General features: G+C 47.6%; 1 protein-coding gene across 1 annotated transcript in view; it reads right to left on the bottom strand.

Annotated features, from left to right (window-relative positions):
* ZNF592 (zinc finger protein 592) overlaps positions 1-18593 on the bottom strand; it is a 32857-nt gene extending 14264 nt beyond the window's left edge. Inside the window, exons 1-2 of the mRNA XM_039339499.1 lie at positions 18488-18593; positions 7540-9899 (exon numbers count right to left, since the gene is read on the bottom strand). Coding sequence (XP_039195433.1) covers positions 7540-9891 — 2352 coding nt within the window. The 5' untranslated portion in view covers positions 9892-9899; positions 18488-18593. The remainder of the gene's footprint in view (positions 1-7539; positions 9900-18487) is intronic.
* Positions 18594-21218: the final 2625 nt, after the last annotated feature.

Genomic DNA, 21218 nt, shown 5'->3' with positions numbered 1-21218 from the left:
CTTTTAGCCTTCTACATGAAGGTGGCCGATGCTTGAAAAAGCTCTTGGTTTGACCAAAAAGAGACGCCGAAAGACACACCACCCAAATCCTACGCTGCCTGCAGATGGTCTGCTGCAGATAAGACTCAGAAAAATAAAACTTCTAACTGGCAGTTTTTGTCCCCAAACCGCACTAAAATGTCTGTCCAGCATGGAGAAGTAGATGAGAACTCCAATTTATTAAGGGGAAAGTTTCCCCTTCTCTGAGCAAATGCCAAAACTGGCTGTATATTTATGCCCCTCGGGAGCAAACACACTTCTTTCCTATCGGTTCAATCGGGTATTTAATTTTAACCTTGACAACAGGGCAAAGGAAAAGGCATGACAATGAAAGCCCAAATACAAAGAAAACAATCCTGCAAGCCGGGAGCTCAGGGCAGAATATTCAGCCGGAGAATTATCTATTGAAATTACCCCTTTCATTGACATTGTTATAAATTGATATTTCAATTGACTATCTGCCTAAACAGCCTGCAGAGTAAGGGTGCAGTTATATAATATCCATGTAGCCTGGGGAACGTTAATAACTACTACTACTACTACTACTACTACTACTACTACTACTACTACTTCTTCTTCTTCTTCTTCTTCTTCTTCTTCTTCTTCTTCTTCTTCTTCTTCTTCTTCTTCTTCTTCTTCTTCTTCTTCTTCTTCTTCTTCTTCTCTTCTTCTTCTTTTCTTTTATTATTATTATTATTATTATTATGGATCATCGCACAGTCAGCCAGATGTTCAGACTGGATTTGGCATTTTGTCTACCTATCGAGTCCTTACCCAGGACCTGGGATAGGCAGATGTGGATGTTTGATGGTATTACAGGTATCGTCGCAGGATGGAAGCAGTTCCTAGTACGGCTGCCTTTTGCAATTGACTATTATTATTATATCGATCATCGCACAGTCAGCCAGATGTTCAGACTGGATTTGGCATTTTGTCTACCTATCGAGTCCTTACCCAGGACCTGGGATAGGCAGATGTGGATGTTTGATGGTATTACAGGTATCGTCGCAGGATGGAAGCAGTTCCTAATAAGGCCGCCTTTTGCAATTGACTAATAGCGAATTTGTCAATGCCAATTGTGTTCAAGTGGTGCTCCAGTTGTTTTGGGATTGCACCCAAGGAGCCTATGACTATTGGTACTACCCTTGCTTGCTTTTGCCACAGTCTTTCTATTTCTATTTGTAGGTCTTTGTATTTTGTTATCTTCTCCAGTTCTTTCTCTTCTATTCTGCTATCTCCAGGCTCTGCCACGTCCACTATCCAGACTTTTTTGTCTTTCTTATCGACATCATTATTATTATTATTATCATTATTATTATTATTATTATTTTGTTCAGAGAAAAATCAACTTAACCCCCAACCCCAAAGTCTGTAATACTCTCCAAAACATATCTAGCACTTTTCTATTTTCTTTTTGCTACTGTATCACTGTTTTGTTTTGCTTTTTTAAAGAAATCCCAGAAAACTTAATTCTTTCTTGTACTTTGTCAATAATCTTATGATTATTTACGTGTCTCATATCCTTTGCCCACCAAAGCCGGCTGATAAAAGGCAGGATGAAACCCTCCCCAAATAAAAGTCGCAGAAAGCCTTCCCCAGCCTAGACAAACAAAAAGAAAGCCACAGGCTTTAAAACTGGCTTGGTTAAAACCTAACCCCCCCCCCCAAAATAAATGCAGCCGGATGCAAGAAACATTCCTTAAAGCCAGTTCGAAATGGGTGGCTGAAGTCGTTCCATCTCTGCTCTTTTTCCTTTGAGAGGCTTCGAGCAGATTGTTAAATTTAGGGCTTCATTTTGCCCTTTGTATTTATTTCTCATGGTGATTTTTATTGCAAGCTCCCTGACAGCTGCTCTTAGGAAGGCAAATGCACACACTGTGCGGCGCATGAATTAAATCCAGGGCATTTGCATGCAGCACCCATTTATCCTCAATTTTCTAAGTTTCAGAACAAATGCAAAGGGCCTTCCAAATTGCACTAAGGCAGCTCGCAAGCACTGCCACCAAATGCAGGTCCTCAGACGGGAAAGACCTGTTCGCTACCGGTCCTGGGGTAGCAAAGATTCTGGGTTATTGTTATTTTTGCCAACGTGGGAAGGACGTTAAGTCTCCTTACTCCATAGACCAGTGGTTCTCAACCTTTTTAATGCCCCCCCCAACCGGTTGTAAGTCGAGGACTACTCAACCGGTCGTAAGTCGAGGACTACTCAACTGGTGCAGCCCCATTTGCAGAATGGGACTTTTGGCGGGCTCAGTAGGGCAGAGACAGCCTGGACCATTCCTATTGGCTTTGGAAAGCCAATAGAATTAGACTCTATTCAAGAGAGTCTATTCTATTGGCTTTCAAAAGCCAATAGAATAAAAGGGAGGAGCACAGCTAAGGAAAAGGGGGAAAAAATGGCAGACTGCGTTGTTTGGCGACCCCCGTGAAATGGTCGTTCGACCCCAGATGGGGTCCCGACCCACAGGTGGAGAACCACTGCCATAGACAAACAATCAAGCTGAACCACTGAATATCATCCATCTACATGAGCACAACTGAACGCAACATTTCCAAAGCTAAGGAAAGACTTTGTTAAGAGCGTTTCGCCCCATTTTACGAGCGCTCTTGCCACAGCTGGTAAGTTGTTTAGTGATCTGGCTTCCCCATCGATTTTTCTTGTCGGAAAGTCGCACAAGGGGATCACAAGACCCCGGGACACTGCAGCCATCATAATTATGAGTCAGTTGTCAAGCATCTGAACATACGTCACCTCGCCATGGAGATGCTGCAACAGTCGTAAGTGTGAAAATGGTCCTAAGTCACTTTTTTCCCCCAGCACTGTTGTAACTTTGCACGGCCATTAAGTGAACTGTTGTTAAGTCGAGGATTAGCGGTAAAGCGACACCGTTTAAAACTTGTCTCTGCACAAACAGAAGTGTCACCCAGGAATGCTACAACTCCCCATTCTTCATCAGATGAGATATGAAAGGCGTTTGGACTGAAGTAGAGGCAGAGAGGAAAAAACAACAACGGAGGAGTGAAACAGCTTTCAAGGCTACAGCTTCTAAGCATCTGGAGCTGGAACACTGCGCTTCCCAGATGTTTGAGCTTCACGGGAGGGGAGAAAGACAAAAGACAGATGTTCAGCTGAGGATATAACATGTAGTTCTATTTCGACATCCCATCTGCATTTTCGCTTAATAAATGTCAGACCTGGGGAACAAACAAGTCTATTCCTAACTGTTCCTAACAGTTTAAATGAAGATCTATGAAGACCCTTTTAGTACTGTCCATGGGGTTTTCATAGATGGGGACTGCAGCCAAGAAATTAAAAGACGCTTGCTCCTGGGGAGGAAAGCTATGGCAAATCTAGACTGCATACTAAAAAGCAGAGACATCATCCTGCCAACAAAAATGCGTATAGTCAAGGCTGTGGTCTTCCCAGTTGCAATGCATGGCTGTGAAAGTTGAACCATAAGAAAGGCTGAGCGCCAAAGAATTGAGGCCTTTGCACTATGGTGCTGGAGAAGACTCCTGCGAGTCCCCTGTACTGCAAGGCGATCCAACTGGTCAGTCCTAGAGGAGATCAACCCTGACTGCTCTTTAGAAGGCCAGATCCTGAAGCTGAAACTCACTTTGGCCACCTAATGGGAAGGAAGGACTCACTGGAGAGGAGCCTAATGCTGGGAAAGATTGAGGGCAATAGAAGAAGGGGACGACAGAGAATGAGGTGGCTGGATGGAGTCCCTGAAGCAGGAGGCGTGAGCTTAAATGGACTCCAGAAGATGGTAGAGGACAGGAAGACCTGGAGGAACGTTGTCCATGGGATCACAATGGATCGGACACGACTTCACAACTAACAACAACATGAAGACCCTCCCTTAATCTTAAAAAGAAATTGTTCATGGACAGACAGATTTCATGCACAGGTATCCCAGCTGAATGTGCATGAAGCAGTTAAGCAGCTTCACTCAATTAGGAGTGCTCCCTGATCAGTGTCTTACAGACAGTCCTCGACTCACGACCATAATGTAGCTAAGCGAGACATTTGATCAAGGAGGTTTTGCCCCATTTTATGACTTTTCTTCCCACAGTTAGGAAGTGAATTACAGCAGCTGTTAAAATTAATAATCCGGTTGTTAAAATGAATCTTGGCTTCCGCGGCGACCATCATAAATACGAGTCAATTGCCAAGCGTCTGAATTTTGATCACGTGACCACGGGGATGCTGCAACGGTGGCTAAGTGTGGAAAAAATGGTCCCTTTTCTCAGTGACGTTGTAACTGAAAATGAACTAAATGAACTGTCGTAAATTGAGGACCACCTGTAGTGGTCCCCTAGGAGGATCCAACGGCTTGGATCCAGTCTCCAACAGGGTTGCAAGAGGTTGGCCCATGCTATTTCCTCCCACTAGGCCTGGCTCTCCTGCCACATTTGCTCAGCTGAGCACCTGTCAGTACAGCTGCAGGGAAATCTCAAGCCTTGTGGTCTCTGCTGAAGTCATTCCCTGGAAATTTACACACGTGGGTGTACACTATTGCTTGCTCACAAACACCCACTCCCTCAATCGTTAAAGGAGACAAGAGGGAACTCCTGAAATTAAGGAGGAATTCCTTGACAATCATTAATCAATGGGAAAGCTTGCCTCTCAGAGTTGTGGGTGCTCCATTGCTGGAAGTTTTCAAAAAAGATTGGAAAATCACTTGTTCAAGATGGTACGAGGCCACTTGCCTGGGGCAAGGGGTTGGACTAGAAGACCTTTGAGGTCCCTTCTAATCCTAGGATTCTAACATGTTAAAACTATCAAACTAATCTCCGCCTATTTGAAGGATCATTTACAAGAAAAATATATTATGGTTTGGAGAAGATGGATTGATTACATTCAGAAGAAATATGAGATTGAAAAGTATTATCTTGCTTTTGAGTAGATCTTAGATAATTATTATTAGTTTTAATTATTTTATTATTTTTGACTTAATTGGTTAATATTTGTTGGGAGAAGGAGTTAAAGTGTGTTACGGTTTTGATTGATAGTATAGTTGGTTTATGTTAGTTAGATTACGTTTGTTTATTTTATTTTCTACCCTGTAATCAGCACTGGGAAGTGGGGGAGGGGGGAAAGGGGGGGTTTATATTGTAATAAATTTATAAAACTTTTAAATTAAAAAAAAAGCAAGATGGTGATTTATGTTAGTTATGAAAGCAGCTGCAAGTTGCCAATGTCATTAATATTTAAAAACTGAAATATGTGCCTTGCTCTAAAATGACAATTTATGATTACAAAAACAGAATAGTGCATTCTCTTAGAATAACTTAAAACCAACTTAATTTGTTTCAGTATACTGATTTATCAAGTTTAAACATTATAAACATGGTAAAATCAATACTATTTATCCCAATTATTTGTCAGCTTAAACTTTTACAAGGGTAGAGGCTATACTTGCTTTCAAATGATCCACGCTTGGCTGTCCAAAGCGTTTTTGAGTTTAGTGACCGCACATGTTCACAATCAACTCAAAACCGAAGCGTACCACTCGATCATCCCACATTGCTGGAACGTGTGTTAGTTTTGTGTATCAGCCACCGATTCAGGTTGGATTATCAACATCCTCATTAAGAGAATCTTCGGGACGCTGTCCAACAGTGCAGATGGGACAGGCTTGCCCACAAGGAACGGAAACCCTTCCACTGCCCACCATCCAGTCAGAGCTGAAGAAGTTTCTTGGATGAGAAGCGAAAGGTCTTCAAAAGAAAAACTAAGACATTCCAGCAGCCTCTTGAATAAAAAACCTTTTGGCACATATCCGAGATACACATTAGACAACTCCGTCTAGTTTTGGTTACTAGATTGTACACAAACTAGAGATTCTGGCTTTTTCCTCTCCAAAGACAGAAGCCAAGAATGAACTGTGGAGGTGTGGGTCTTACGACAACACACGGGTTGGTAGTTTAGGTTGTCTGGCTTAGTTGGCTGTGCTCGCTGAAACACAGTAGTGTGTATCCAAGCACTGTTTTTTAGAAGCAAGACAAAATTGGGAAGAGGCCTGGTTTACTGTTCCATAGAAAGGCAGTGTCTACATGCAGAATTTGGACTCGTTCCCTAACAGCCACTTGAACGTAACACTTATTTTATCTTACTGGGGGTTTTAATCTTATTTCTACAAATTGTGAAGCATCACAATACGGACTCTTGCCTCTTCCTGTAAACAACGGCGTTCTTGAGGCTGATTAGCCTCCAGTTACAACACCGAATTGTCTCCATAGAAGCCTACACAGCTAGAAAAAGAAGTTGCAGGCTAGCCCAGCACATTTGCACAGCTAATCAAAGGTTCTACAAAGAGGTAACTTTCCACATAATACAGAAACGCAGCACGAACAGGAAATTGGTCAAAACCATCGGAACCGTCACCTGAAGATTTTGCTGAAAGGAAGCAACACATTCAAAGGAGGCCAGCTCAGAACAACCACACAACTGAAAACTAAAAGGTGGAGAGGGCCATTTGTTCCTTTCAAATCGACTGCAGCTCTTGGGGCCTTAACTAGCAGAGCTGCACGTTTGCCCATAACCATCAGAGCACCCACACCTTCCCTTGTTGGTGAACACAACTATCTATGGGTTGCGCTTTTTATCTCCCAAATACACACTGAGGAGGGAAGCACAGAACAGAAACGGACTCTGAAAAGCTCCCACGCAAAACTCAGCAGAATAGGAGGAAGTGCCACGCTGCTGTTTTCTAGAACCAGTGGACTTATGGAACAAACAGTTGCACTAAATACCATGAAAACCAAATTTAGATCCAGAGGTACACTAGATCACACCTGCAAAATTCATCTACTTTTCAATAAAGGGCACTTTTTTTTTTACCCCTCCTGGCTTAATATATAGATGGTCCTCTTCTCACAAGAGTTCCTTTAGTGACTGTTCAAAGTTACAACGGCACTAAAAAAGGGGATTTAGGATCCTTTCTCATCCTTAGGACCGCTGCAGCACCCTCGTGGTCTCACGAACAAGAATTGGGAGGCTTGGCAACTACACTCGTATTTATGATACCGTATTTTCTGGCGTATAAGGTGATCCGGCGTATAAGACGACCCCTGACTTCGGCGCCGAGTTGTATCCCTAGATAGTCATCTTATACGCCGGAAACTACAGTTATTTCCGGCGTATAAGACGACTCGGTGTATAAGATGACCCCCAACTTCGGTGCCGATTTCTACGCCTTAGAAAGTCGTCTTATACGCCGGAATATACGGTAGTTGCAGTGTCCCCCGGGGTCACGTGATCCGCTTTTGCGACCTTCTGACAAGCGAAGTCAGGGGGAGAAGCCGGGTTCACTTAACAACCGTGTTCCCGACTTAACAACTGTCACGATTCGCTTAAGAACCGTGGCAAGAAAGGTCGTACAATGAGGCAAAACTCACTTAACGGCTGTCTTGTTTAGCAACGGAAACTTGCCCACTGAGAAGAACCCCAAAGGGGGTGGGGGAATTAACCCAACAGGTCCAGAAATGACTTACCAGGCCCTCGTTCTCTTCCGAGGTCCTCTGATAATGTGCTGCTAGGGCAATATAGTCCAAGGCCTGTTTATTACATTCAAAACACTTTAATCCATAACGAATAAGTCTCAAGGGGTCTGTGTACAGAGGCAGGGCCGGCTGAGCACCGCTCGGGCTGCCCACCGCACCTCCTGGGGCGGCGCAGGGCTTCTGGGGCAGAGAGGGCAACCGGGCGGTCGGCGGGCTTGAAGACGCTGACGAGCTGGTGGGGGACGGCGAGAACATTTGGTCAGCAGAAATGGGCTTCAAGAAGAGCTGCGAGCACTGCATGATGAAGCCTTTGCTCTTGTGATCCCGTGCGTGCTTGAGCAGGCTGCACTTGTTAAAGAAGAGCAGCGTGGCTGAACACTGAGTGCACATGACCTCGATGTGCACACTCCTCCGACTGTAATGTTGCGTCAGGCTTTTTTCTAAGGCAAAGGAATCCCCGCATTCCAGGCAACAATACCCAGCGGCCGGGACGTGAATACTGCTCTCCAGGGGAGGGCTGAGGTTGGGCGTATAGATTGGCACGGGGTTGGCGCCATGCAACACTTTGTTGAACGCCTCCACCACGAGCGGGGCGGTCTTCTTGACCTGCTGCACCAGCGGCACGGTCACCTGGCTCAGTGGGGGCTGGCTGCGCCGCTGCACGGATGACCTGGCTGCCACTGAAGCGGCAACGCTGTGGGGCACCAGGTTGAGATTGGCCAGGTGCACGGCCTTGGGGAGGAGGCTGGCGGGGTTGCAGAGCTGGGCCACGATGCCCGACGGCTGCTTCTTGCTCAATGGCTGCCCCGCCAGGCCGACTTTCGTCGTCCCGCTGTTGGCCAAGAGCGACGCACCGGGGATGCCGCTTAGGGGAACGTCCGAAATCAAAGAGTTGATTTGGGGGCTGGCTAAATTTGGTTCCAGGGGGCTTGCTTTTGGAAAATCCTTGCCCGGCTCGGCTTCCATGGAAGAGGCAGCTTCTGGAGAAGGGAAGGATTCGAGCATTGAGCCGTCAGCAGGCGAATCATGAGGAGATTTGCCCAGCTCGTCTGCCTCGGGCAAGATTCTCGTCACCATCCTTTTAATTTCCCCGGAAGAGGTCTTGATGGTCTTGATCCGGACTTTGGGAATGGCCGGCGGGGAGCCGGTGGCCATCGAAGGAGATCCTTTGCCGCTGCTGTCGCTGCACACGCTCCGGGGAGATTCGGGCTGTTTGCTGGCCTTTCTCACCATTTCCAGGGGGCTTCTGGGGCTCTTTGGCGACTTGGGCATTTTGGGACTCCCCTTAACGCCATCCTTAAAGGAGGCGGGAGGCTCTCTCGTCCCCTGATCCTCCTTGGAGATCCCCGCAACCTTTTTGGCCTGGAGCGCTACCAGGGCAGCGACGCAAGAGGAAAGCTTGGAGTGAGTGGGCTTGAGACGCTGGCGAGGTGGGACCGAGGAAGAGAAGGTCACCTCGGGCACAGAACCTTTACCGTCCCCCAGGTTATTTCCGTGGAAGTTGCCAAGAGGCAGCCCTTCCCCAAAGGAACCATGTGTGTCTGTGAGGTCTTTGCCGGGCCCGTCACACTTCTCTGGACTCTTGTCACGTTCTCCCTTGGTGGTGACGTCTGCCCTGTTCTCCTGAAGCCCGTGGATGTCAATCTTTGGGTCTCTTTTACAATATTGATCAAACATACTCAGCTCCGGTTCGGGCAGTTTCTTACTTAAGAGATCTAGCAGCGATGGACCAGTGGATATAAACCTACTAAATTCCGGCTCCGGCAAGGTCCTACTGAGCAAATCTAACACGGATGACCCCGATGGAATATACATGGGATGGGGTGGGAAATAAGGAGTTTGGGCATGTTTAGGTTTGTCTACAATACTGTTTTCTTTGAGGACGTCTTCGGGCTCCGGGCTGGAGATGGGACTGAACTGACTAAAGGTTGGTAAAGGCTCGGGTTTGGCGTGTTCCAACTTCTCTGGGTAGTTCCTCAAGCCGTCCCCGTTGATGAAAGCCGAATCGAATTTCCCGTAGCTGTGAGTCTCCAGGGGCAGATCCGAGCCACGGAATCCGTTGTGCAACAAGCCCGGCCCAAGGTGACTGCCATCCTTTTCTGCCTCGAATGACTCCTGGCGACAGGTGTTCTTCACAATGACGCTCACGACCGGAACGTCAGAGGCCGGGGCAGCGTGGGACAAAGAGGCGTTTTCGTCGATGCCGATCCCGGTCTGCTTGAGGTGGCTCTCGTTCTCCTCGCCGGCTGTCTGGATAGATTCCTTGGCGTCAAGGCTGGTTGGGTCAGGAATGTCGAACGCAGCCAGGAGGTCGTCGAAGTCTGGAGTTTTCATGTCCCCCATGATGAAAACTGTCAATCAAAAAAAAAAAAAAAAAAGTCCGTCAGAAGCGAGACGGGGAATGTACATTTCCTACAAATACAAGTCATCCTCGTCTTACAACCATTTATTAAGGGTCCTTTTGCAGTTATAACGGCACTGAAAAAAAGTGAGTTATGGCTGGGTTTTTTTTTTTTTACACTTACGACTGTTGTAGTATCCTTGTGGTCATGTGATCAAAATGTGGACCCTTGGCCACTGGCTCATATATATGACGGTGGCAGTGTCCCAGGGGTGTGTGTGTGACAGGATCCCCATTTGTGACCTTCTGACAAGCAAAGCCAATGGGGGAAGCCGGATTCGCTTAAACAACGGCGTGGCTAACTTAACAACTGCTGCATTTTTACTTTATAACTAGGGCAAGAAAGTTCGTAAAATGGGGTAAAACTCACTTAATTCGCTCACTTGACAACTGTTGCTTAGCAGCAGAAAACTGGGGCTCAACTGTGGCCGTAGGTTGAGGACTACCTGTATAGCATCTTAGGCTGCGTGCCCATTTGCACTACTCAGGGCACAGATTAACCTCCAAGTGGCCTCAATAACTCTCAGAAAGAATACTAACGACCAGAGGACTGCAAAGAATATAAATCCTTCCATCCTCCTCCATTCAGTCGGAACTGAAGAAACCTCTTGGATGAGAAGCGAAACGTCTTCAAGGGAAAACAAAGAAAGTCCAGTTGCCTTTTGAAAAAGCACTTTTGGCATAGAGAGTCTTGGGAGTGAAAGGGACCCAGATGCGATACCAGGGAGGCAAGAGCTGCATTATCAGCTCTCACATTTTAGCAAAATTGTTCCCTACCTGATACCTTCCAGATACGCTGGCTTTCAATCCCTATAACTGCCAGCTGGCCGGGCTATTAGCATCAAAGTCCTGTTTTGGGAGAATTGCTCCCACACTTCAGATTGTTTTCAGGGAAACTAACTGCCTCTATCTTGTAGCTGAAGAATGGAGATGATAAAGTACCAACTGTTAACTACTCCCCATATCCTGCAGGCCTATAATGTAGTTTTATTTGTTGTTGAACTAGCAGGCACATTAAAATCTGCTTCATTAGAGGCCACCCGATTCCAGCTTACTAGCTTGAACTTGGCCACAATAAATTGTTTTATTGTTTTATTTTTCAGCCTAGGCAACTTTAAGATAGGTGGCCTTCAACTCCCCAGAATTCCCCAGCCAGCATGAGGCATTAGAAGAGAGGTGTCCAACCAGCTCAACTTTAAGACCTGTGGAATTCTGGGAGTTGAAGTCCACATGTCAGTTGCCATGGTAGGACAGCCTGGCATGAGAAGATGCCAGGCCTGTTCCAGTAGTCTCTTGCCTATTTAAACCTCTTCTCTGCCCCATCAAGGGAAAAGAGGCACTCACATTTCTTTCCTTTCCTATACTGAAAATGACACAGCAGGAGAAGCATCTGAGAAGGATGGGAAACCATAAGGTGACCTCTCTCCCACATTCCCTAGCACAGTGGTGACGAACCTATGGCACGGGTGCCAGAGACAGCACTCAGAGCCCTCTCTATGGGCATGTGTGCCGTCGCCCCAGTCCTAGGCCTTCAGCTGGGTTTTATAAAACCTTTTTGCTTTAGGCCTCCGCCGCCGTGTACAAAAAAAAAAAGGTTCAATCAGTCAATTTCAACTTCTCACGGAAAAAAAAAGATCTTGCAAAGTTGGAATTGATTGATTGAACTTTTTAGTCCCACCCAGTCTGCTGTTATCACTGCAGCCACGCCCACCCAATAGGCCCCACCCACCCAATGGGCCACACCTACCCAACAGGCCACACCCACCCGGCACCTGGGTTTGGGGTTGCAGTTTGGGCACTCGGTCTCTAAAAGGTTCGCCATCACTGCCCTAGCAAGTTGCTCAAGCATCTCTTTTTCAGTGCCGACACAAACGTGACTGGGAAGATGTGAGCAGCAGAGGCTGACCCTGGCACTCTCCCACTGAAGGTAGATTGCTGCATTGTTAAGTCCTTGACTTACAACCGTTCGTTCAGTGGCCATTCAAAGTTACAATGGCACTGAAAAAAGTGACTTCACGTTTACGACCGTTGCAGCATCCCCGTGGCCACGTGATCAAAGTCCAGCCGCTTGGCAACTGACTCCTATGTACGACGGTCGCAGTGTCCCGGGGGTTTCACGCCATCCCCTTTTGCGGTCCCCTGACCGGCAAAGTCAAGGGGGGGGGGAACCAGGTTCATTTAACAGCTGCCGTGACTGATTGACTTAACAAGTGTGGCAAGGAAAGTCATAAAATGGGGCAAAAGCTACTTCCATCGTGGAGAGAGGAGCTGAAGGACACAAAGCCCTCGACTTACAGTTGCTGTCCCTCTTAGCCACAGGAAATTGTGGCTCCCTTGTTAAGTTCAGCACTACTTGGACTTCAGCTCCCCTTTCCATTATAGCACACATCTTGCAGCTTCATTCCCACCCCCACCCCCACCCCCCACCCCTGCTTTCCTATCACCATCCTGCAGGGCTCTTCTGCTGACCTTGTTTGCTGCTGGCGTTGTCTGCCTGACTTTCATTTCCAGTTTGGGCCGAGGGAAGGAGTGGAGGAATCAATCAAAGTGTGTGCTGCGTACACACTGACTTTTGGCAGCTGGGCCCAACCACAAGGGAAGCCCTGCCAAAATCTGCATCAGAGCAGTTCCCTCTTGGCTGCCGGAGGGCTGCGAAACAATGGGGACACTTTTATCTTCCTGGGGTTGTACGCGTGGGAGGCTTGGCGAAGCCCAAACCAAAACAAAAGGGAGAAAAGAAAAAAAAATCTTCGGCCCTGGATGATACCGTGCAAAGGTCTTCACAAAAAAAAAAAAGCCAGCCTCCCTGACCTTTCTTCCGGAACGGTCAACGCTGACCGCACGGGAACAAGGAAGTCTTCTATTTTCTTGGTGGAAAACTCACCAGTCGCTGGAACTGCAGGCTGAAGGCTTAGCTTCATGCCAGGCAATCACTGAACCATCAGGTTGGGTTTTAAAAATTAAAATAATAAAAAATAAAGAAAAACCAGGAAGGGAGGGAGGGAGGAAACGAGTCCACGGCATTCTGCCTAATGGAAAAAGAGAGCTTTAAACTTTCACTTCTTTGAAATTTCATTATCACCACTACCCAGTGGCGTGATTAGATCCCCTGGAGGCCCAAGGCAGACCTCTTCCCCAATGCTAATGGGTGAGACGGGAAGACTTAAACCTGAGCACCCAGCAGGCCACAGCGCCCTGACTTAAAGCTCCCATCCTTCTGCATCTGACATTTCATTTACTGTATTAAAAAAAAGAAATCTCGTCGTTCGTATCCGATGTAATGCAGCTTTTATGCTAATATCAGAAAGGCTGAGGGAGTCAGACGCTGCAGTTTGGAAAACAGTTGGGAAAACATCACCTGAACCTTCACAAATTAACAAAGCCAGCTGGCTGACTTTCTGGCCAGTCTCTCTCTCTCTCTCTCTCTTCTCTTTCTCTTTCCTCTTTCTCTCTTTCCTCTAACTTTCTCTCTCTCTCTCTCTCTCTTTCCTCTCTTTCTCTTTCCTCTAACTTTCTCTCTCTCTCTCTCCTCTTTCCCTCTTTCCTGTCTCTTTCTCTTTCCTCTCTCTCTTTCTCTTTCCTCTAACTTTCTCTCTTTCTCTGTCTCTCTCTCTCTTTCCTTTCTCTTTCCTCTCTTTCTCTTTCCTCTAACTTTCTCTCTCTCTCTTTCCTCTTTCCCTCTTTCCTGTCTCTCTTTCTCTTTCCTCTCTCTCTCTCTTTCTCTTTCTCTAACTTTCTCTCTCTCTTTCCTTTCTCTTTCCTCTTTCTCTTTCCTCTAACTTTCTCTCTCTCTCTTTCCTCTTTCCCTCTTTCCTCTCTCTCTTTCCCCCTCTCTTTCTTTCCTCTAACTTTCTCTCTCTCTTTCTGTCTCTCTCTCTCTCTTTCCTCTTTCTCTTTCCTCTAACTTTCTCTCTCTTTCCTCTTTCCCTCTTTCCTGTCTCTTTCCTCTCTCTCTCTCTCTCTCTCCCCCTCTCTCTCTTTCATCCCACCCACTCCACAGGGTTGTTGTTGTGGGCTACATCGGAGGAGGAAGGTGTGTGGATGTGTTTGCCACCTTGAGTTATTTGCAAAAATAATCATAAATAAGGTTCCAAGACCACTCCAAACTTAACCGTTTTAATTTCATGGATCCCAATGCTGATTACTGGACTTCTGAACAGACACACCTGCAACTGGACACCCCTGTACTGAATATTCTCCACTGTTTCTTGAATTCTGAAACTGAGAGGAAAAATAAATCCGTCTAAACTCTCGGGGGGGGGGGGTACTATGTGGGTCTCACACTTTCACTAAGCCAGGGCTAGGCAACCTTGGCTCTGGGAGTTGAAGTCCACAAGTCATAAAAGAGCCAAGGTTGCCTACCCCTGCACTAAGCCATAATTGCGATGCAGTCTGTTCAATTTTAGCTTAGCAACCCAGATATACAGAATAGAGAATCAAAGACTTGGAAGGGACTTCGGAGGTCTTCTAGTCCAACCCCCTGATCAAATGGTGTTAGACAAATGGTTGTCCAGTCTCTTCTTACACACCTCCAGGGATGAGGCGCCCACAACTTCTGGAGTTGTGTGCACAACTCTGCACATACAGACTCACTAACAGTAGCGGTTATCGTCATTGAACTATGTTTAAAACAAACCACAGCTTAATGTGATGCACAAACTTGAGCCAGAAGGAGTAGTTTTCTGAATATTCAAACAGATATCTTTCCCTATTCTCCCTGGAGGTGCTTCTAATGAAGCTGGGGTTTTCAAGCACTCTATCAAAGAATTCCTTCTCATTCTTATTATATTTGTTCTGCCAGGAGTGCTTTCTCATCCGTCTTTACTTTAGTTTCCCACCTACCAAATGCTAAGTAGCCTCATGAAATCAATGCAAAATTGAGTTTATGGATTGTACAAAACAACCAATCAACACTTATGGCCCAACAAGAGGAGAGATAAATTCCTTCCCCCCCCCACCCGCAGAACAAAGCCCCACAAAAAATGGATGTTACAACTTCATTGGTGCATTCATGACAGATAAGCTCATTTTAAAGTCTCCAGCAGGTTTGTGAAACTCTATTCACATGTGAAATTGTCTGTTTTAGAGAATATTCGTGTGCGGGTAAAAAAACAGAAGAGATTTGATACTGTCCAATATAGATGGAAGGAAAACAACGGCTGGCCAATGATGCAAAAACTTTACAACGTTTTTAAATAAACGCCAGCCATCTTCACTTTCTGACTGTGTTCACATAAAGCTAAGATTTTGTAAGCACAATTTGATGAACGGGCCATAATGGGCTTCACATTACACGCTAATCCATAATGGGCAATTTTAATGTCAACCTAACCCCAAAAACAAACAAACCACATTATAGCTCACTATTTGTGTGAATCCAGGCATTCTCACGCTTCGCCAATTTTCCCCCCCAACAACAGAAGGGCCGAGAAATACAACAAATCTTAACCAGAAGCAGGCTGAAAACATGAAAAAGGCTGCCTAGTGAAGGACGGCTTTGCGGTAGATATTTTATCAACACAAATTTAAAAGGCACAGTTCAAGGATAAAATCATTAAACGGGAGAAACATTCTTTGTTCAGAAGCGTTTGGGATCTATTTTTAAAGCTGAATTCGCCAGCAGCCGAGAGTATCCCGTGAAGATATTTCCTTGGACTTTTTGCCTACCTTTCCCTGTTTCTGGGCTCAGATCTGTTTTGGTTCACCATGATGGGTGAGTCAAACACTGTGTTTCTGAACCACGGTTTACTACTTGCCATAACGGACAATCTAAATCATGATAGCTTGTTCCATAAATCTTCGCTTATGGCCGATATGTAGATAGGGTCAGTGTACTTTAGACAAAGGTTGTTCTGCTGCATGTAACGAGTCTGTCTTCATATGACAATCACATGAAGATTCCACCTTGCTAAAGCTGAAAACATCTGGATTTGGTCCACTGATGAAGGGGTAAACTGCTTGGAAACTCAGCAAGCAAACACTGAGCAGGGGGTTGGACTAGAAGACCTCAAGGTCCCTTCCAACTCGTTCTGCTCTGTTCTGTTCTGTTCTGTTCTAGTCTAGTCCATTCCATTCCTTTGACTGCCCAGAAAAATAGTGATATAAATATAATAAGTCCCTGTGCTTTAATCTATTTACTTGGGAGCAAGGACCAATGAAGATGTAAAATAATTAATCAGTGGAACAATCTGCCTCCAGAAGTTGTGGGTGCTCCAACACTGGAAGTTTTTAAGAAGAGACTGGACAACTATTGGTCTGAAATGGTAGAGGGTTTCCTGCCTGAGCAGGGGGTTGGACTAGATGACCTTCAAGGTCCCTTCCAACTCTGGTATTGTTATTCTATTAACATGCATAGAACTGTACTTTATTATTTATTAGATTTTTATCCCTCTTTTATTACTTTATAAGTAACTCAAGGAGGTGAACATACCTAATACTCCTTCTTCCTTCTCTTTTCCTCACAACGACAACCCTGTGAGGTGGGTTGGGCTGAGAAAGAAGTTCTGGCCCAAAGTCACCCAGCCGATTTTTTTTTTTTTATGCTTAAGGTGGGACGAGAACTCACCATCTCCTGGTTTCTAGGCCAGCATCTTAACTAGTACAATCAGTTCATGGGTTCCCAATTATAGTTTAGATCAGTGGTTCTCAACCTTTCTAATGCCGCGACCCCATAATACAGTTCCCCATGTTGTGGTGACCCCCAACCACTTATACATCACCGGGTGCTAGGGGTGTGGCCAAAGAAAAGGGAAAAAAATGGCGGACAGCCTTGTTTGGTGACCCCCATGAAATGGTCGTTTGACCCCAAATGGGGTCCCGACCCACAGGTTGAGAACCACTGGTTTAGATGCAAACAGTCTTAACAATCTCCAAGAGGTCTTAGCTCAGGGGTCTTCAAACTTGGCCCTTTTATGACTCGTGGACTTCAACTCCCAGAATTCCTCAGCCAGGCATGCTGGCTGAGGAATTCTGGGAGTTGAAGTCCTCAAGTCGTAAAAGGGCCAGATTTGAAGACCCCTGTCTTAGCCTCATATACATCCTCACTTAATATTGATATCACATATACTGGCAATATATAATATCATGCAGCTATCTTAACACGGGCTTATAACAGCCCTATACTGTGTTCAAGCGCATTGGGTTAAGAAAGCAGGGGCTAATCTCAACAGCTGGAAGGAAAACAAAGGCAAACCCAGCACCATTGAAAAGATCTCCTATTCCATAAGATCTAACCGATCTTTCTGCAGAAATACAAGAACTTTGGCAGAGGGGAGGGGAGGCACGGTTAGCATCTTCAGGTTATTTTTTCTACCTAGTTAATATGAAAAGCGTCGCAGCCTGTAAACTGGAGCCCATTATATAACAAATTCTCTTTATGGGGGCAGGAAAAAAAAGTCACAATACGAAGGTCTCTTGCTCCTCTGCTAAAGCCCACATAAGCATTAAGAGGCTGCAGCTCTAAAAACGCCACGCACTACATTGGAAGGAATATTCAAGTATATTTACTTTTATGGCCGGCCAGCAGGAAGAGAAACACGGCATGAAAAGACGATGAGGGTCAAAGAGAAGAAGGAGGGCAACAAGGAGAAGCCTCCTATGGACAGCTCCCCTGGGGTCTCCTGCGTAGAGGTGGCATTTGGGGACGGGGCATGCCTCTCCTTGGCCAAACCTGCCTTGCCCGGATGGAGTCGGGTGGCCTAGAAAGGCCCATCAGTACCAGTGGGTACCATCAGCAACACCTCGGTGGGCGGCAAACGGACCAGCCCCTCTGCAAACTCTGCAACAGGATGCCAGCAAAGCGATGCCCATCGGGCTGCAGCTGGCCAAGCCGGTGGGATGGGGGAATAGGGCAGGAGTGTGGCAGGAGAAGAGGGTGCGATGCACACATGCACGCATACTATACACACACACACACACACACACACACACACACACACACACACGGCGGGTGCGGGTGGCAAACGGGTGCCCTGGTAGGGGTGCATTTCAGCACGGGGTGCTGGTGGTCTTGTGTGTGTGTGGGGGGGGGGAAACACACGTGCCAAGGAATCCGGGGACTCCGTGAAGATGATGAGGATGGCCAGGAGGAGGAGGAGGAGACCAGGAAGAAGGCGCATCGCTGAGCCCGGTAGCTGGCACCAAAGTTGCTGCGGGTCTTGCAGCACCAGCCTGGCACGAACGACGGCCACCCCGGCTGCAGGGCGAAGCTCCTGATGCATTTTGCATTGGGGGGGGAGGACACTGCCTTATACTGCCCAGGAAGGAGGGGCAGGCCGCCCCCCGCCCACAAGGACCCAGCCCGGCTGGGCAGAAGGGGGCAGAGCCGCCGCCCCCGCCTCCCGGGCATACGGAGCCCCCTCCCGGCCCGGGCGGGCTTCCTGCCAGGCGCCCCGTGCCCGCCTCCTGCCAGCGGGCTGGCGGGGTTGGCGGGGCGGGGGCCCGGAGAGCGACCACGCGCCCGCCCCCGCGGTCCGTCCCGCCGCCGCCGCCGCCGCCGCCGCCCGCCAGCCCCTCCGAGCCCGCCCGCCCCGCACTTACCGACCGGGCCGCTCCGCCGCGGGCTCCGCCGCCGCCCGGGCCCGCACAGGCCTCACCCAGCGCCGGGCAGCGACCGCCTCAACATGGCGGCGGGCGGGCGCGGGAGGGGCCGGGCGGGCGGGGGGCGGGGCCTCCGAGGCGAGGCCGGGACGCTCGCGCCAGACACGCGCCCCCCCGCCCCGGGCCGCCGCCTCCTCTCCCCCGAAGGTCCCGGGAGAGGGGTCGCCGCGACGCCCTCGGCCCTCGCCGGGAGGCTCGCCTGCCGGCTCTGGCGGCCTGGGCTCCTCCGTCCGGCCTCGGGAGGGCCTGGCTGGCATGGCCCTGGCTGGCATGGCCTGTTATTGCGGGTATGGTTTGGCCTGGCATTGCAGGCATGTTATTGCAGGCATGGCATGGGATGGCCTGGCTTGGCTGGCCTGCAGTTGCAGGCATGGCATATTATTGCAGGCATGGCATGGCCCTGGCTGGCATGGCATGTTATTGCGGGCATGGGATGGCCTGGCCTGGCCTGGCTGGCCTGCAGTTGCAGGCATGGCATATTATTGCAGGCATGGCATGGCCCTGGCTGGCATGGCATGTTATTGCGGGCATGGCATGGGATGGCCTGGCCTGGCATTGCAGGTGTGTTGTGTTATTGCGGGCATGGCATGGGATGGTCTGGCCTGGCTGGCCTGCAGTTTGCAGGCATGGCATGGCCCTGGCTGGCATGGCATGTTATTGCAGGCATGGCATGGCCTGGCCTGGCTGGCCTGCAGTTGCAGGCATGGCATGTTATTGCAGGCATGGCATGGGATGGCCTGGCCTGGCATTGCAGGCATGTTATTGCGGGCATGGCTTGGGATGGCCTGGCCTGGCTGGCCTGCAGTCAGGCATGGCATGGCCCTGGCTGGCATGGCATATTATTGCAGGCATGGCATGGCCCTGGCTGGCAGGCATGGCAGGTAGGGCATGTCATTGTGGGCATGACATGGGATGGCCTGGCCTGGCTGGCCTAGCATTGCAGACATGGCATGTTATTGCGGGCCTGGCATGGCAAGACATGTTATTGCAGGCATGGCATAGAATGGCATGGCCTGGCATTGCAGGCATGGCATATTATAGCAGGCATGGCGTGCTATTGTAGTCATGGCATGGCAGGGCATGCACTGCATAGACTCTGGCCATGCATCCAGCAAAACACGGGTGCCCTGCAGAGCAGCTTCGTCCATCCTCTTTGCACCCAGCTCGATTTATTTGCATAAGCTATCTTGGATAATATTTCAGTTATCAGCTTCAAATTGTGCCAAGAAGCCTCCTGAAATTCCAGACAGGTGGAAGTTATACAGCTAGCATCTTGCAATTAAAACCTTAAGTCCTCTCATGATTTCTTTTGGGGGATTCTGTTTTAGTAAGATCTTCAGTTATGCCAACAACTCATAGTAAATATCTTTTTATTTGTCATAATACCCCCCCCTCTCTCTTTTGCCATCCAGTACAGAAAGTTTATTGTAGATATTAATGCTTTATTCACTTACGAACAATACAGTTGCAGAAAGATCTTTTTTGAAACTGATGTTATTTATTTAAGACATTTTATATGTCCCCCCCCCCCCGACTCATTCTCAGTGATTCCTGGAAGCTTAACTGGAATTTATATTTAGAATGCCTATTTATTTTGATTTAAATATCAGAGCTGGAAAGCTTATATTATTTTGTTGTTGTTGTTAGTTCGTAGTATCAGGAGCGTGAATGGTTTTGCACACTTCAAGTTGCTCTGTGTGGTCTTTTACACCCTCAGCGTGCAACCTCTGGAAGCTAGGCTTTGCACATCATGTCAAAGGGCTGGCTCTCAAGAGTAGTTGGGGCCAGGATCCATTTGGGGGTGGGGTACTAAGGGTATCTTAATCTGCAGGGTGGAGTCACAGGCTTATCAGTTGTGATCTGTGTTTTAAAGGAATGAGGTCAATGGCTTCCTCCATGCTAAGAACTGCCCAAGCAAGACAGATTAGTCATGCCATGGATTAGACAGAACAGAACAGGATATTCCCAAAACGTTTCATAAGAAAATGAAATCAGAAATCCGGATCCAAGGTCCAGGATGTAACCCAAGTTCAAAGAAAACCGATCCAAAATAAATAGCAAGGAAAGAACCACATGCTAACAAAACACAGTTCTAATTGAAGAGGATCATTGCAGCTCAGAGTTGAATTGTGGAGTCCTTGGTGCTCTCTGGGCTTGGTTGTTGGCTTACAGATATTTTGTTACCCAGCTAGGTAACAACAACAACAACAATAATAATATAAAGTTGGAAGGGACCTTGGAGGTCATCTAGTCCAACCCCCTGCTCAGGCAGCCGGGAGAAATGTCAACAACCTAAGATATGCGGATGATACCACTCTAATGGCGGAAAGTGAAGAGGAACTAAAGAGCCTCTTGATGCGGGTGAAGAAGGAGAGTGCAAAAGTTGGCTTGAAACTCAACATTAAGAAAACCAAAATCATGGCATCCGGCCCTCTCAATTCCTGGCAAATAGATGGGGAAGAAATGGGGGTAGTGACAGATTTTATTTTTCTGGGCTCCAAGATCACCTCAGATGGGGACTGCAGCCAAGAAATTAAAAGACGCTTGCTCCTGGGGAGGAAAGCTATGGCAAATCTAGACAGCATTCTAAAAAGCAGAGACATCACCCTGCCAACAAAAGTGCGTATAGTCCAGGCCATGGTTTTCCCAGTTGCAATGTATGGCTGTGAAA

Source organism: Crotalus tigris, unplaced genomic scaffold (genome assembly GCF_016545835.1).
Source record: "Crotalus tigris isolate CLP2741 ecotype Arizona unplaced genomic scaffold, ASM1654583v1 scf7180000017735.2152567, whole genome shotgun sequence".
Taxonomy (NCBI): domain Eukaryota; kingdom Metazoa; phylum Chordata; class Lepidosauria; order Squamata; family Viperidae; genus Crotalus; species Crotalus tigris.
Note: the sequence above shows the minus strand (reverse complement) of the source record. Positions and strands in the feature narration are given on the sequence as shown.